This window comes from Polypterus senegalus, chromosome 5 (genome assembly GCF_016835505.1).
Source record: "Polypterus senegalus isolate Bchr_013 chromosome 5, ASM1683550v1, whole genome shotgun sequence".
In the NCBI taxonomy this organism is placed as follows: domain Eukaryota; kingdom Metazoa; phylum Chordata; class Cladistia; order Polypteriformes; family Polypteridae; genus Polypterus; species Polypterus senegalus.
Genome location: NC_053158.1, coordinates 203302510 through 203318458, shown reverse-complemented (window position 1 = coordinate 203318458; position 15949 = coordinate 203302510). Strand labels below are relative to the sequence as shown.

At 39.8% G+C, this 15949-nt stretch overlaps 1 protein-coding gene across 1 annotated transcript in view; it reads left to right on the top strand.

The window, feature by feature from the left end:
- LOC120529938 (dynein heavy chain 5, axonemal-like) overlaps positions 1-15949 on the top strand; it is a 331615-nt gene that overhangs the window by 68627 nt on the left and 247039 nt on the right. The window contains exons 15-19 of the mRNA XM_039754147.1: positions 1565-1654; positions 2874-3026; positions 6056-6195; positions 10814-10965; positions 15259-15466. Coding sequence (XP_039610081.1) covers positions 1565-1654; positions 2874-3026; positions 6056-6195; positions 10814-10965; positions 15259-15466 — 743 coding nt within the window. The remainder of the gene's footprint in view (positions 1-1564; positions 1655-2873; positions 3027-6055; positions 6196-10813; positions 10966-15258; positions 15467-15949) is intronic.

The window sequence follows — 15949 nt, the reverse complement described above, 5'->3', positions numbered from 1 at the left end:
TGGAAAGCAGCTCATCATCCAGCAGTTGGTGTCAGGAGGAGGCGGATAAGGCTTACTCAAAGGAGAGGTGGAAAATTAAAGGAAAGGAAAGAAACAAAACAAAATGGAATTGTGATTGATTTATCTAGTGATAAAAAACTGCAGAAGGTATTTTGTTTGGAATAAAAGCTTCTTTCCTTGAACCTGTCACTGTCTGATTTAGCTGCGTCTGGCTGTTCAGGGTGCAGGTGTAACCCTAACAGGTCACAATATCCATCCATCCATCCATTATCAAACCTACTATATCCTAACTACAGGGTCACGGGGGTCTGCCAGAGTCTAATCCCAGCCATCACAGGGCGCAAGGCAGGAAACAATCCCTGGGTAGGGCGCCAGGTCACAATATGAACAGCACTATATATAATAACTAAAGAAATAGATGTGAAAGTGTATAGGGTGGTGCAGATCTAATTATGCAATTTTCATTATGCTATAACTTATTAAGTTTATTACATGGAAAATCACCTGAAAAATCCCGGACCATCGAGAAGTGTGCGAACTGACGACATAAAGAATTGTTTTTGCGCTGCACTGGAATCGTCCCCGCATAAATCAAAGTCATCCAGATGATCTGGATCTGTATAATTAGATCTGGACCACCCTATATATAATAGATAGATAGGTAAATAAATAAGACGTGCATTATATAATAGATAGACAGATAGATAGAAGTGAAAGGTGGTACACAATAGATAGATAGATAGATAGATAGATAGATAGATAGATAGATAGATAGATAGATAGATAGATAGATAGATAGATAGATAGATAGATAGATAGATAGATAGATAGATAGATAGATAGAAGAGACGGATTCCATGTCCATACTGCCCTGTGGGAATCCGAGGAACCATTTCCATCCAGGGGAGCTGCCATCTAGCGTCCAGGGGGAAGTAGTGCTTTGAAAAGGCTGATTTCTTCAGTTGAGGGACGTCCCAGCTGGGCTGAAATGCCGGCCGTCCATCACAATAGATAGATAGATAGATAGATATGAAAGGCACTATATAATAGATAGATAGATAGATAGATAGATGGTCTGCACGGCTTTAGCTGTATGTATTTATTGCCTCATTTACTTGTGTTAAATAAAACAAACATGTGTGGACTAAATCTTAGAGATCACAATCGCACACTTCATACCTTTGGCTACAGAAGTACTGTAGATGTACTTGCAAATTATTCTGCAGGCTGCATCATCTGCAAAGGAGAATCTAGATGTGCAAATGGCTTTTGACAGTCCTGTCACTGACAGACACACTACCAGGTATCCACTCTGAATGTGGCACTAGATAGATAGATAGATATGAAAGGCACTATATGATAGATAGATAGATAGATAGATAGATAGCACTAGATATGATAGATAGATAGAAGTGAAAGGTGCTACATACTAGATAGATAGATGTGAAAGGCACTATATAATAGATCAATGAACTTAAATTTAACAGAATTCATCACCAGTAGCGATGTCCTTCATTATTTATAGACCCTCTAAGGTGTGTTTTCACTGCTTCCATTCTGTTAGGTTGCCGGGAAGATCATGTGGTCTAGACAGTTGTTCAGAAAAATTGATGTGCCAATGAAAATCTTAAAGAATAAGCCCGAAATTTTAAAGGTAACTGTTTTTTTATTGATTTAAATAGAATTATAATTAAGTAGAATGTGAATCAACTGTCTCTGTATATACTGTAGTGCTTTATGTAATTGCTTTGACTGCTGACTGAATGTCTTTAACTCTGCAATAGGTTGGGTGCTCTTGACAATCCAAAAAACAAGAATCTGCTCCAAGATTTTATTGAATGATTTACAGTTGCAAAGCTGTTATATCTGTTGAGAAAATGGACAATCTTTTGTATAATGGAGGTGACTGGGAGAAAAAAATACAAACAAAAAAAGGTTATTATCAAGAAACCCTTCTAATTTTAATTGGTCTTATTCACTAAATCAAAAGCTGAAGCCAGAAAAGGGTCTTTGGAACGTTTGAAAAAGAATTGATGACAACAGGCCATTCAGCCCAGCTGTGCTCAGCAATCCTATCCACCCAATTCTCTAAACCACCATCACATTTTCAAGGTTCCTAAATTCTACTACACTACTTAATAACGTATTCCATACATCTATAGTTGTTTGTGTGAAGACATACTTCCTAACGTTTGTGCTTCAGTCTTGTGATAAATTCCTTTGCTGGTGGCTCTACCATCCCTTCAAACATTTTTCCACAGATCCGCACATGCCCAGTGCAGTTGAACAGCTGTGTTATGTGTTTTTTTTTTTGGGTCATTTTAGTGTGGGTAGAGATACTTTCACAAATAATATGAAAATGCTAGTGTGGATAGAGTTCTTTTTAGTTTAAAGATGCCATTTTTAAATAAAAACTGTCATGTCACTGTAGCCTAAATAAGGACTGCACCCCAAGTTTTCTTTCCGTGTTAGTACTGAACATGTGGGGTGTTGTCCAGAAAGCAACAGGTGTAAGGCAGAACATCCTGCTTGTCCCACGTGTAACTTTTAACTGGTTATAGGAAAAGCTCTATATAAATAAAAAGTATTATTATTATTATTATTATGATGATAGGGTGTGATTATCCCATTTTATTTTCCAAAAATAAATGCTCCAGGCCAGACTGATGTCTTTTCTCTTAAATTTTAGGAAATATGAACATACTTGCATCTTAAAAATTAATGAAATGATTAATAAATAAAATGATGTAAAACAGACATTATTGATTGGATGCCCCTCTATCTTTGATTTAAAGAACACCGTGGGAGAAGGTATTTCAAAATGCACAAAAGGTAAACTATTATTAATCTTTTCAATTCTGGCTCTCTGGTAGGCTGCAGACAAGAAAATCATTCGAAACTACAACAAAGTAGCTGCTGTTCTACTGGAGTTTGAGCTTCTCTATCACCGTGGATGGTGCCATGCTGCTGAACTTTGTTATCAAGGGCTTAATGTCTCTCTACTGGTCCGACATCCAGAAACCAGGGTAACGAGCCTTCTATAGAATGGTAGCCACAATGGATTTGTAGTGTTATAGGATGTCGAGTGTGAAACATTGAACTATAAGGAGAAAATTGTCTTCTGAGTACATACAACAGTTATGAAGGTCTTACTAATTATAATCACAGGAAACTCAGGCTTAATGTCGTCACTATAGTGGCCAGATGGGACCTCACATTTAATTTCAAGATCAAAATGGACAAAGCTGAAGACAATTTCATTCATGCTAATGCAGTAAACTTAGCTTTTGTGAACATATTTTTACTATACGCAAGCTTTTTATTCAAGTTTTGATTTGTGACCTCATTGTGTCCAGTGCTCATCTTGACTAGCACATGCAAGGCTAAAATTGATAAATTCTGCCTCTAAAAGGAAAGAAAACTTTTTTCAGATCAGGGCAAAATTTATCGGTAACTCAAATGAACGGTATTTAAGAAATGTAATCAGCAACTGTAAAGTCAGCACTTGCCTTCCACATACTGCATTGGAAAATATATAAACACTCCTTCCATCCTAAGAATGGCTCGTTAAATTTATCTTTGACAGCTTGGCGCTGCGAGTAGGGTCCCGCCTCACCCACTCGCCTATGGTGCTCAATAAGGTAAGACAGTATATTTTCTATCAATTGTATGTGGTGGCAGGGGAGGCCTGGACCATAATGACCTGCACAAGCCCTTCCAGGATGGGTAAGTGTCAGTCTTTTTTTTGGCTGTAGCGTAGGAGTCCCCATTAGAATAGAGCCGTATCCTGATAGGAAGATGGATATTGTAAAGTATATAAGTAAATGGCATAAGTTAAAAAACTGGGAAGGGAGAAAAGAAAAAGACCAAAAATCACAAATGGCCAATAGTCCAAAGAAGGGGAATGAAAAAGATAAAGCATTGTATGGGAGGTAAAAAAAAAAGTATGTAGATGAGTGGAAGACAAAAAAGAATAGTGAGGTAGAGGAAGAGAGAATGTGTAAAGCATGACTGTAGACAGATAGATAGATAGATAGATATATAGATAGAGATATGAAAGGCACTATATAATAGATAGATAGATAGATAGATAGATAGATAGATAGATAGATATATGTGAATTCACTATATAAATGATAGTGTAAGTGCCAAAATGGGATGGATTAGCATCCCAACCAAGACGACCCAAACAGGCTGTAGTCATTTGACATCAGAAGTTCTTACGGGTCCTGAAATAAAAGTAGCCACCTGGCCTCGTCCAGGTGGGCTACATCAAGAGGAGGTGGACAAGAATTTCCTGGATGATAGACGAAGGATTTATTGTGGAGAGAAGTTTATGTTGCAAACAGACAATTAAAACTTGTATAAGGTATAGTATTTAATAAAACCATGTTTATTGAGTTTGAGGAGCTACAGTGTCCTCTAGTGGCATAGATAGATAGATAGATTTCCTTCCTTGAATTGTATACTTTTATGGCTAGGATCATGTAACTTACCTGTTACACCTAGCAGCACTGAGAGGACTTTGGTGCTGATGCCCCTTGTTCTTTCCTGTTCTGTTCTCTCACTCGAGCTTTATGAGCTCGGACAGCATTCCGCCTAGTCAGCCAATGACAGTAACTTCATACCTGCGCTCATGGCCTGGTGGCGTTTCATTAACTTGTATTGAGGGTCTTTTTGCAGTAATTGTGAAAAAAAGCAAAATCTACAATTTGGTGAAATGGCAGTAAAGATAAAAATGAATACAGTAAACTGATTTGTAGCTGAAGTCGCACAGAACGTTTCTCAGTTTTAAGATGGATAAGTTTGCAAATTTGCCAATGCTTTTCAAGAGGAGATTTTGAAATTTTAAAACTGTGTACAGTGCAATCTTTTCAACATATCTCAATGAAAATTGACCTGTCTCAACAACTGGCTTTGAATAATAAGCATGCTGCATTTCAAAAAGATTTGTCGAGGGGGGTGTTGTTTCATGCAGACAGACAGAGAGACAGTTTTCGAAACAGATGCTTCATGCATTACATGCAAACACATCTTAAAATGGAAGATTTTACATCCCATGACAGGCCAACTGTTTAAAATTACAATCAAACAGTTCCGACGTGATTAAAGTGCACATTGTGGACTTTCATTTAAGGGGATTTGCAGGCATTTCGGTCACACAACACTTTGTCTAAATGTCCCCCTCTATATTTCAGGGCACAATCTGGGACACACCAATGGCAGGTCTATCCATCCATCTATTATCCAACCCGCTATATCCTAACTACAGGGTCACGGGGGTCTGCTGGAGCCAATCCCAGCCAACACAGGGCGCAAGGCAGGAAACAAACCCAGGGCAGGACGCCAGCCCACAGCAGAATGGCAGGTCTATTAACATAATAATAATAATAATTCTTTACATTCATAGCACTTTTTCCACTACTCACAGTGCTTCAGTGAGTGAGGAGCCACTTCAGTAACCACTAATGTGTAGCATCCACCTGCGTGATGCAATGGCAGCCAGTTTTGCAGCAGTACACTTGCCACACATTAGCTGTTATGTGGTGAATTGGTGAGAGATAGTTAGCCAGTTAGAGACAGGGGATGATTAGGGGGCCATGACAAGGCCATAGAGGGCAATTTAGCCAGGACATTGGGATACACCTTACTCTTTCCAAAGGATGCCCAGGGATCTTTTATGATCACAGAGAGTCAGCACCTCATTTTTACATCTCATTTGAAGGACGGCACCGGAGCCGTACAGCAGAGTGTCTCCATCACTGCACTGGGGCATTAGGATCCACATGAAGACCAGAGGGTAAGTGCCCCCTGCTGGCCTCACCAACACCTCTTCCAGCAGTAACATAAGCTTTTTCTAGATGGTCTCGCATCCAAGTACTGGCCAGACCCCAAACATGCTAAACTTCAGGTGGATGACCTCTTCTGAAGTGCATGTAGTATGGCTGCTGGTAAGCCCTCAGATTTTGGACGTTTTTGCCTATAACTTGCATGCGATGACAACTTGAGTATGTTCTCTGGTGATTATTATTTTTTGCTGTGTATTTCTTTCTAGAAGCCATATGTGAATTTTGATCCAATTGTTCTCCGGGTGCTATACGAGGCTAAATACTTATCAAAAATGGGACTTGAAGCTCCAGAGCTGGTAGTGAGTATGTGCTCACAAGAAGAACATCTCAAGAATCTGAACATCAGGTAAGTTTTCATGGCTTCCTTAATATGTCACTCCCTGTTGGCATGATCTTTTCTTTGTTTTTTATTTATTTATTTTTTATGAAGTTTTTTTACAGCTTTTTCCTTGGTGTCTAAAAATAATGGAAGTGTTGTTCTAGGGGTTTTAGAGGTCAAGGAATTTAAGGGCCTGGTCTGTTTTTGGATTTTTAAACTATGTCTTCCCAAGGTGCCATATGTTTTTTGTATCAGTGCCACCATTGCTGGTTGTTTACAAAGCAGAGTGACCGGGATGTTACTAGGCAAGACATCCAGGAGTGTGTGACGTAATTACCAATGCGGTGCCAAGGTCAGAATCGTCTGCTCTTTACCATCTGAGTTTGTGATTAATTCGAACCTGAAACCTCAAGTGTCATCGTTGTTAACAATTTCTTTGACTCCTGCTTATTCTCTGTTTTTCATTTTGGCTCAGGCTATGTGAAATTGTCTGGTTTTTGACTTTCTTGGGTGCAGCACGGTGGCACAGTGGGTAGAGCTGCTACCTCGCAGTTAGGAGACCCGGGTTCGCTTCCTGGGTCCTCCCTGCTTGGAGTTGGCATGTTCTCCCCGTGTCACCCACAGTCCAAAGACATGCAGGTTAGGTGCATTGGTGATTCTAAAATGTCCCCTAGTGTGTGCTGGGTGTGTTTGTGCCCTGCGGTAGGTTGGCGCCCTGCCTGGGGTTTGTTTCCTGCCTTGCGCCCTGTGTTGGCTGGGCTTGACTCCAGCAGACCCTGGTGACCCTGTAGTTAGGAGATAATGGATGGATGGATGACTTTCTTGGTAAGTCTCTTGATATACGATTTGTGTCTTACATCCTGGCTATTGTTTATTTCATTCATCCTCTCACTTTTGACCTTGGCCGGTCGTTACTATTTTGTTCATCTCCCGATTCCATCCTGCTTAAAACTGCTACCATCCTGTGCAGTCATTACACCCGATGCCAACAAAATGAAACCACATCTGAGTCTAAAGAGTTTGACTCCATCAGCAAAAAGCCCAGCACATTTTCACTCCTCTTTCTGTCCTCAACAACTTCTTCCAGCCCCTCAAGGAGGATTTCCAGATGTTTTAAGGCTAGTTACGAAAACAGCTATAATCCCTCCATTGTGTCGTTCAGGACAAAATATGACTTTAGTGAAACTTCAAAAACAACTAAAAGAGAAGACAATTAGTTAATAGTGTAAAGAAGTGCTGGAAACCAGATAAACTCGGATCACTTTATATGGTGGAGGTCTCAATCATGTGTTCGTAGACACACTTAAAATAACAGACACTTGGAATAAGTGACCAAGTAGTGTGGTAGACAGTAAGACTTTAGGGACTTTCAAAACTCAATGTTTTTTTGGAAGACTAGGGGGCTCTGCCACCTGCTCACTTTGTTCACCCAGTGAACCAGATATACAATTTTAAGAGATTGTTATTTTCATGGGATTTGTTACATATGCATTATTTTCACTTTTACTTTAAAACTTTAATTTAAACAATATTTGGAATTAACTTTTCTTTAAGATTGCATTGAATTTTGATTCGGTGTTTGGAGTTACATTGTGACAACGCAACGTATAACTGCCGGTGAGTGAATATCATTTCTTTCTCTCTAATAAATAAACCGACTTTTTCGAATGTTTGTCCCTGCTCTTTCTTCGTCGCGTAGTTGTTGACATGTCTTCTAGAATGTATAAAATTATTGTTCTGATAAAATGTATAAGAGCTGAGAACGCAGGAAGTGTGTCTGCCAAAAGCATTCGCACGACTGAGAGGTTAGATGGCCGTGGTCTTGTTTCAAAATAGTTGTAAGTAGCGCGTGACTTGAAAGAATCTCACATTAAAAGTCTCCGTCTCATGGGACTTCGTAACGCGCCAATGTTTTTGGAATCTTTTAATTCTCACTGGCAACACGAATTAGACAATCTATAAGTCTCCGACTTAAAGTTTAAATCTGAACAATATATTCAATCTCTTTTCATTATTTCACCGAGTAATAATTTCCGTTTGTTTTCGTTAATGTGATCTTTACTATTCTTTTCTTGAGACTTTCGGATTTTGGTACTTCCATTATCTTTAACCTGCTCTGCATGTGTAACAACAACAACATTTATATACAGTATATAGCACATTTTCATACAAGAAAAAATGTAGCTCAAAGTGCTTTACAAAATGAAGAATATAAAAATAGAAGACATAATAAAAAATAAAAATAAGTCAACACAGAATAAGTAAGGTCCGATGGCCAGGGTGGACAGAAAAAACAAAAAAAAAACTCCAGACGGCTGGAGAAAAAAAATAAAATCTGCAGGGATTCCAGACCAAGAGACCACCCAGCCCCCTCTATACCACGGCAACATTTTTGAATTCTTTATGATGTTCTGCTTTGTCATCTACTCTTTATCCTTTATTTCCGGCCCCAGGCGTGCACTCATCTCGTGGGACGTATACGTGTCTCTCCGAAAAATCACATCTCGTCTCCTTCCATTATCTTTAACCTGCTCTGCATGTATACCATGCCAACATTTTTGAATTCTTTATGATGTTCTGCTTTGTCATCTACTGTTTATCCTTTATTTCCAGCCCTGGGCGTGGACTCATCTCGTGGGACATTTACGTGTCTCTTTTCGAGAAAATCACATCTCGTCTCCTTCCATTATCTTTAACCTGCTCTGCATGTGTACCACGGCAACATTTTTGAATTCTTTATGATGTTCTGCTTTGTCATCTACTGTTTATCCTTTATTTCCAGCCCCGGGCGTGGACTCATCTCGTGGAACGTATACGTGTCTCTCCAAGAAAATCACGTCTCGTCTCCTTCCAAGATTTTTTTTTTTTATAATAGAGAAAAATAAGTGGATAGGACTGGCAAGCTTTGTTGGGCTGAATGGCCTGTTCTCGTCTTGATTGTTCTAATGTTCTATTACCTTATTTACTTCTTTGGCCCAGAGAGCACAAGAGCTGTTGTTTCCAAAAAACAATTCAAAATGTTGACTTGTTGGACCACAAAACTTAATACCACTATATTATTGTTCATCTCAGATGAAACCGAACCCAGAGAAGACGACGTCGTTGGTGGACTTTGTTGATGTGTGGCTTATGCTTTACATAGTAAAGCATTCTTAACTTGCATCTTTGGATGCAGCACCGAATGGTGGGCTGACAAAGGTTTAACTCTTTGAGGGCTGAAATTTTTTCCCAAAACAGTTTTCTGAAAAGCACACAAACCAAAGGTTTCACACATAATCAACATAAATGTCTGTTGTGTGCTGTTGCTGCTGTCGGTGCCCGTTCTGTATCTCTTGAGCAGCTACTAATGGGGGTGGCTCGATGGTCAGCAGGAATATGTGGTGGGCCGGCTGCTTGGTTGTCTTCGCATGGCAGTTGCAGTGCAATGCAATCAGTTTTATTTCTCTTGTCATCGTAAGTGGCAGTCCTTTCAGGTGAATATTGCTGTAGGAACATCAGCTGCACGAATGTGCTCAGTACTGTGATCAGCTGGGGGCCGGTCAGCTAATGCTGGTACATACCTCAGATTTGTTTTCAATCTCCATCTCCAGATCACTTGCATCAAAATCGGAGTCCGGCAAGTCTGAGTCTGATTCAGCAAAAATACGCAAAACGTCATCCACAGAGTATTTTGCTTTGAGTATTCACTTTGGTCTTTCACCAGATGGTGATGCCATCTTAGGGATTGTTTTCTCTTCGCTACTTTTGAATATGAAAGAAATCAAGGTCAAATCAACAAAGTTAACTTTCCTTCTAGCAAAGAGACTCAAACTAAAATGTTGCAGTTTATAGTTGATCTCTACCCCTGAATTTCAACAAAAGTCGACATCTGCCCTGAAAGAGTTAACAAAGTGCTCCCGAGCCCATGGCATGATTTCTATTACAGATGCATGACGATATTCAGGACCACAATTTTGATTGATCGGAGACCACACACATTCAGAAGTGGATTCAGCCTTGCTCTCTATGCACTGAGATTTGGTTTGATACTTTGAATCTTTTAATTATATTGTGCACTGTAGAGGGTGAAATAACTAAACTCCTGCCAATATGTCTTTGGGTAATGGTTTCCTGAAAGTGATGGATTATTCGTCATTTGGCAAGCCTCAACCCATCCTTGTTCTTGAAGGACTCTGCCTTTCTTTGGAGGCTCCTTATATACTAGAAGATGATTGCCTCACCTGTTTCACATCCACTTCTTATTTCAGCTAGGTACATCATTATTAGTCCAGAATTAACCTGTTCCATCTTTTTTAAGAATGTGCAGAAGCATCAGTTTCAGAATAAATACATATCTTCAAAAAATGAAGCCATTAATTAGATAAAACTTGATGTAATTTGTCTTTATACTGTTTTTGTGTGACTACAAGTCAAAGTCAATTCCATACTGTCCCACCTTTTTTGGAAATGGGGTTTTACCTCATCCCTGCTAATGTGCACTTTCATAGTGCTGTACTCGTTCCTAACTCTGCCTTGTGCCCTGCTGCTAAATGTTTCATTCTTGCCCAGGTCCGGCTTGTCCTTGCCCATGATGTCAATATTATTGGTCATTTTAAAGTCTTGTTTTATTATTACTTGTATCCTTACACATCAATTTCTTTTCCAGATTACAAGAAATGTTATATGATTATCAAAGAATAATAAGTAAAATCCCACCCATACTTCAACTGCTGATGCAACCCTTTCTGATTCAAGTAGATGAAGCTCTTTCACCCGGCCTTACAACTTTATCATGGACATCTTTAACTACAGACAAATGTAAGCTTGTTTTTTCTTCTCCAGCTTCTTCTTCTCCTAAAGAACTGCCACAAGTAGACAAGTAGATCTTTTCCCTGGTCTTACTACATGTTTATTGTGAACATCTTAAACTGCAGACAAAAATAAACTGCTTTCTTCTTCCTCTTCTTGTAAAGAGCCACCTTAAGCAGATTAAATTGTTTTTCCAGGTGTTAGTACAACGTTATTGTCTCAAACTACAAATGTAGATTCCATTCTTCTTCTTTTTCACCTCCTCCTCCTCCATCTTCTCCTCCTCCTCCTTCTTCTTCTTAAAATGAAGCTCTTTCCCCAGGTCTTACATCTTTATCATAAACAACTCAATTTCCACACAAATGTAAGCTCTCTTCTTCTGCTGCTGCTTCTTCTTCTGCTTCTACTTCTTCTTCTTCACCCCCTCCTCCTCCTCCTTCTTCTTAGATGAAGCTTTTCCCCCAGGTCTTACATCTTTATCATGAACGACTCCATTTCCAGACAAATGTAAGCTCTCTTCTTCTTCTGCTTCTTCTTCTTCTTCTGCTTCTTCTTCTTCTTCTGCTTCTTCTTCTTCTTCTGCTTCTTATTCTGCTGCTGCTTCTTCTTCTGCTTCTACTTCTTCTTCTTCACCCCCTCCTCCTCCTCCTCCTCCTCCTTCTTCTTCTTAGATGAAGCTTTTTCCCCAGGTCTTACATCTTTATCATGAATGACTCCATTTCCAGACAAATGTAAGCTTTCTTCGTCTTCTTCTTCTTCTTCTTCTTCTTCTTCTTCTTCTTCTTCTGCTTCTACTTCTTCTTCTTCACCTCCTCCTTCTCCTCCTTCTTCTCCTTAAGATGAAGATCTTTCCCCAGGTCTTACATCTTTATCATGAATGACTCCATTTCCAGACAAATGTAAGCTGTCTTCTTCTTCTTCACCTCCTCTTCTTTCTCCTTCTTCTGCCTCTTCTTCGTTTTTAACCTCTTCCTTCTCCTTTTTCTTCTTCTTAAAATGAAGCTCTTTCCCCAGGTCTTACATCTTTATCATAAACGACTCCATTTCCAGACAAATGTAAGCTCTCTTCTTCTTCTTCTTTTTCTTCTTCTTCTTCACTTCTTCCTCCTTCTACTTCTTAAGATGAAGCTCTATCCCCTGGTCTTACATCTTTATCATGAACAAATCCATTTCCAGAAAAATGTAAGCTCCTTTGTTGTTGTTGTTCTTCTTCTTCTTCTTCTTCAACTTCTACTTCTTCTGCTTCCACCTCCCCTCATGGCACTGTCACACCTCCAGGGTTCATAAAACAGTGTAGCTGTTCATTCTGCTTGCATTGACCTAGAGTATATAGCACCAGACATTGATTTGGTCACCTCCAAAAGTGTTTTAAAGGCAAGTCCAATTAATTCATGTTTACCCTACTCTGAAAACGTGTGTTTGGGATCAACAAATGAGTATGAAATGAGAGTTTAAATTTCAGCTTATACTTGACATCTCAATGTATTAAACAATACAGAAAATAGCACATTTTGTAGCAGACCACCCAAGCAAAAGTACAGGAACATGTGACTGACACGTTTTCCTTGTGGCCCACATGTGTCCCGTTAGATTGGCTGTTGAAATAATAAATAGAATGTGACTTCTTACATTTATTGCTAAAAATTATAAGCCAACATGAAAACCAAAGAGATGGCAATGGGAGAAAAAATACTGAGAGAAGAGGGCAAATCAATCAGAGTTATTTCACAAGCATTGAGCACAGAAATCTTATATACAAACGTCTATGCGTGGAAATGTGTGTGTCTGTTTGTCCGGCCCAGAAGTGCAAGGCTACAGCATGAAGCTCAAAGAAACCGACTCTGTCGCCAAAGTGAAACCGCCAAGAACAGAGAGAGGCTCCTTTAGCTGCTAATACACAAGCGTGGCGATCACATCGACAAAATGAAACCTCCAAGGAGAGGTTTCACTTAGCTGCTGATATACAAAGGAGGCGAACACGTTGGCAAAATAAAACCACCAAGAAAAGCGCTTAACCGTTAATGCACAACCAATGCAACTGATTGATTGAAGTGCCAGAATCCATGGTTTCTAGGAGCCTGGGCTCTTTATAGCATGGGCATACAGAGCTAGTTATATAGTAATAAGGAATATTCTGAAAAAAAGAAAGAAATGTCAGGTTAACTGAGCAACAGAAATTGGAACAACTTGACCAAGGATAACAACAAATGATGACAGAAACATTGTGCGATTGAGGAAGAAAACCTAAAACCAACAGTTAGTGACATCGCCAAGAACCTCCACAGGGCAGGGGGTGAAGGTATCACAATCCACTCCTGATTCAAACCACTCATCAGTAGTAAGAATCAGAAAGCCAGATTTGAATTTACAAAAACGGTACAGAGATGAGTCACACAGTTCTGGAACAAAGTGTTATGGATTGATGAGTCCAGGAGTAACCTCTAATGAAGTGATAGAAAGTCAAAATGTGGAGGAAGACAGAATCTGATCAGGATCAAAAAATAAAAACAAGCTCATTTGGCCCAATGGTAGAGGAAGTGTCATGACTTCTGGAACAGGCTCACTCTTCTTTATTGATGTTGTGATGGAAGCAGCAGAAAGAATGCAGAAGTCTACAGAAAAAGTTTGTGTGCCGGTTTACAGAGAAATGCATCCAAGCTAATTGGGAGAAATTCATCAAGCAGCAGGACAATATGATCTGAAGCTCATTGCCAAGTCAACAAAGGTCTTCAACAGACTGGCCAAGTCAGTCACCAGATGTTTAACTCCATTTGAGCATGGCCTTCACTTCCTCAAGAAGAGAATGAAGGAAGAAAGAGGCATCAATAACAGCAGAACAACAAAAGAAACCAACCATATGGTGATGTTGATGAGCTGCATGCTTGATGGAGTGATTACAAGCAAGTGATATGCAAACAAATATTTAATTTACTTGAAGACTATCTGTTCCTATACTTTTGTTCATGTAATAAATTGTGAGTTGGCTGCAAAATGTGTTATCTTCTACTTTGTTTAACATATCTAGATGTCAGTACCATGTGTGACAGATTGAGGGATGCCAAAAGAACAGTAGGGGCACCAGCGTTGGGCTACTCCATTTAACTCTTTGAGGGCTGAATATTTTTTCCAAAAACTCAGTTTTCTGAAAAGCACACAAAGCAATGGATTTGACACATAAATCAACATAAAACATCTGTTGCTACGTGCTGTGGCTGCTGTTGGCTTATGTTTGGCATCTCTGGCGGCAGTGCCTGTGTGGGGGGCACCTCAATGAACAGCAAGAATGCACAGTGGGCCTGCTGCCTGGATGTCTTAACAGCAGGTGGCTTGTGGTGGCGGTTGCAGTGTAACATGATATAAGGTGGCCCTCTCAGGTGAACGCTGCTGTAGGTGCATCAGCTACATGAAAGTGTTTAGCCCAACAATCAGCTGGGGGCCAATCAAATGATGCTGGTACCTCGTTTTCGATATCCATCTCCAGATCACTTGCATCAAACTCCGAGTCTGACAAGTCAGAGTTCTGTTCAACGAAATTGTTTAAAACATCCATGGAGTATTTTGCTTTGCACATTCGCTTTGGTCTCTCGCCAGATGTCGGTGCCATTTTAGAGGTTGTTTGCTCTTCGCTACTCATGCCTGTATAGGGAAGTGAGGTTAAATTAACAAAGCTATGTATCTTTCCTTCTAGAAAAAAAGAGTTGAACTAAAACATAAGGGTGAGTTTTGTTGCAGTTTACCGGTGATCCCCGTCCTCTACCCCTGAATTTTGACAAAAGTTGACATCAGCCCTAAAAGAGTTAATTGGCCCACACAAAACAACAAAAGAATAGTGCTTTTGGGTTGGCTTTAGACAACTTGAGGTCCATCAGCAGGAGCTCTGTCCATGTTGAGGGTCAGGTTCAGACTGAATCCCATCTTCTGGAGACAGCTTGTTTTTTATGAGTTACTGGGCAAAAAAGAGCAGAGCCATCTCTGGGTGCTTTTGGCAGGATTACGTTCCTTCTTGGGTATTTTATTTGGAAATATACTGAAAAGAGTTAGCACCCTCTCTCACCTTGCAGTGGTAATGCTTACCTCATCAGAGCTAGGAAGGTGGTCCAACGGACATGTGCAACGCAGGATATGTATGCTTTCTACTCATATTCATTATCTTGATCGTAAACAGAGGTGTCTACAGCACATACCAAAAAACAAATGAATTGGCCTTGCCATTCCAGTACTTTCAGGGGGGACCAAATGTCATGGAATTTAAGTCAGCGAAAACGCACTTGGGCCTAACATTTATTTGGTTTGTACTGACAGTCATCGACAGTGTCTACATCATTCTCCAAGAACTGGATCAGACGATAAAGGAGGCATGTGACACCCTAGAGTGTCGAATTGAGAATATCTTAAATGCCATGTCTTTCACCATCTTGCTGGACCTGCCAGAGGAAGAGCCCGTGGACGCACATGCATTTTATAAAATGACGGAGAAGGTCGTGGCAACAGCAGCTGCCACCTTGGCTGAGTAAGGAGTCTTGTGTTTTTTCTTTCTGTCTTTAGATAGATAGATAGATAGATAGATAAGGCACTATATAATAGATAGATAGATAGATGAAATGCACTATATGATAGATAGATAGATAGATCATAATGCTAGAATGTTTGAGTGAGTATGTGTGAAGGGGTAGGCTTAGGGTTAGGGTAGGGGAAGGGAGAATTAAATATGGCATGGGTACACTGATTCAACCACTAATCTAATTTTTCTTAAACCCATTCATCTTAATTTACACCATAAAATACTAAAATATTAAAATTAAAGTGGTTCAAATTGTAGGAAAATCCATAAATACATTTAAAATAGGGCTCTCTCAATTCATCTTAAAAAACCATATACAATCAGTCAGTTATTGTCCAACCTGCTATATCCTAACACAGGGTCACGCTGGAGCCAATCCCAGCCAACACAGGGCGCAAGGCAGGAACAAACTCCGGGAAAGGTGCCAGCCCG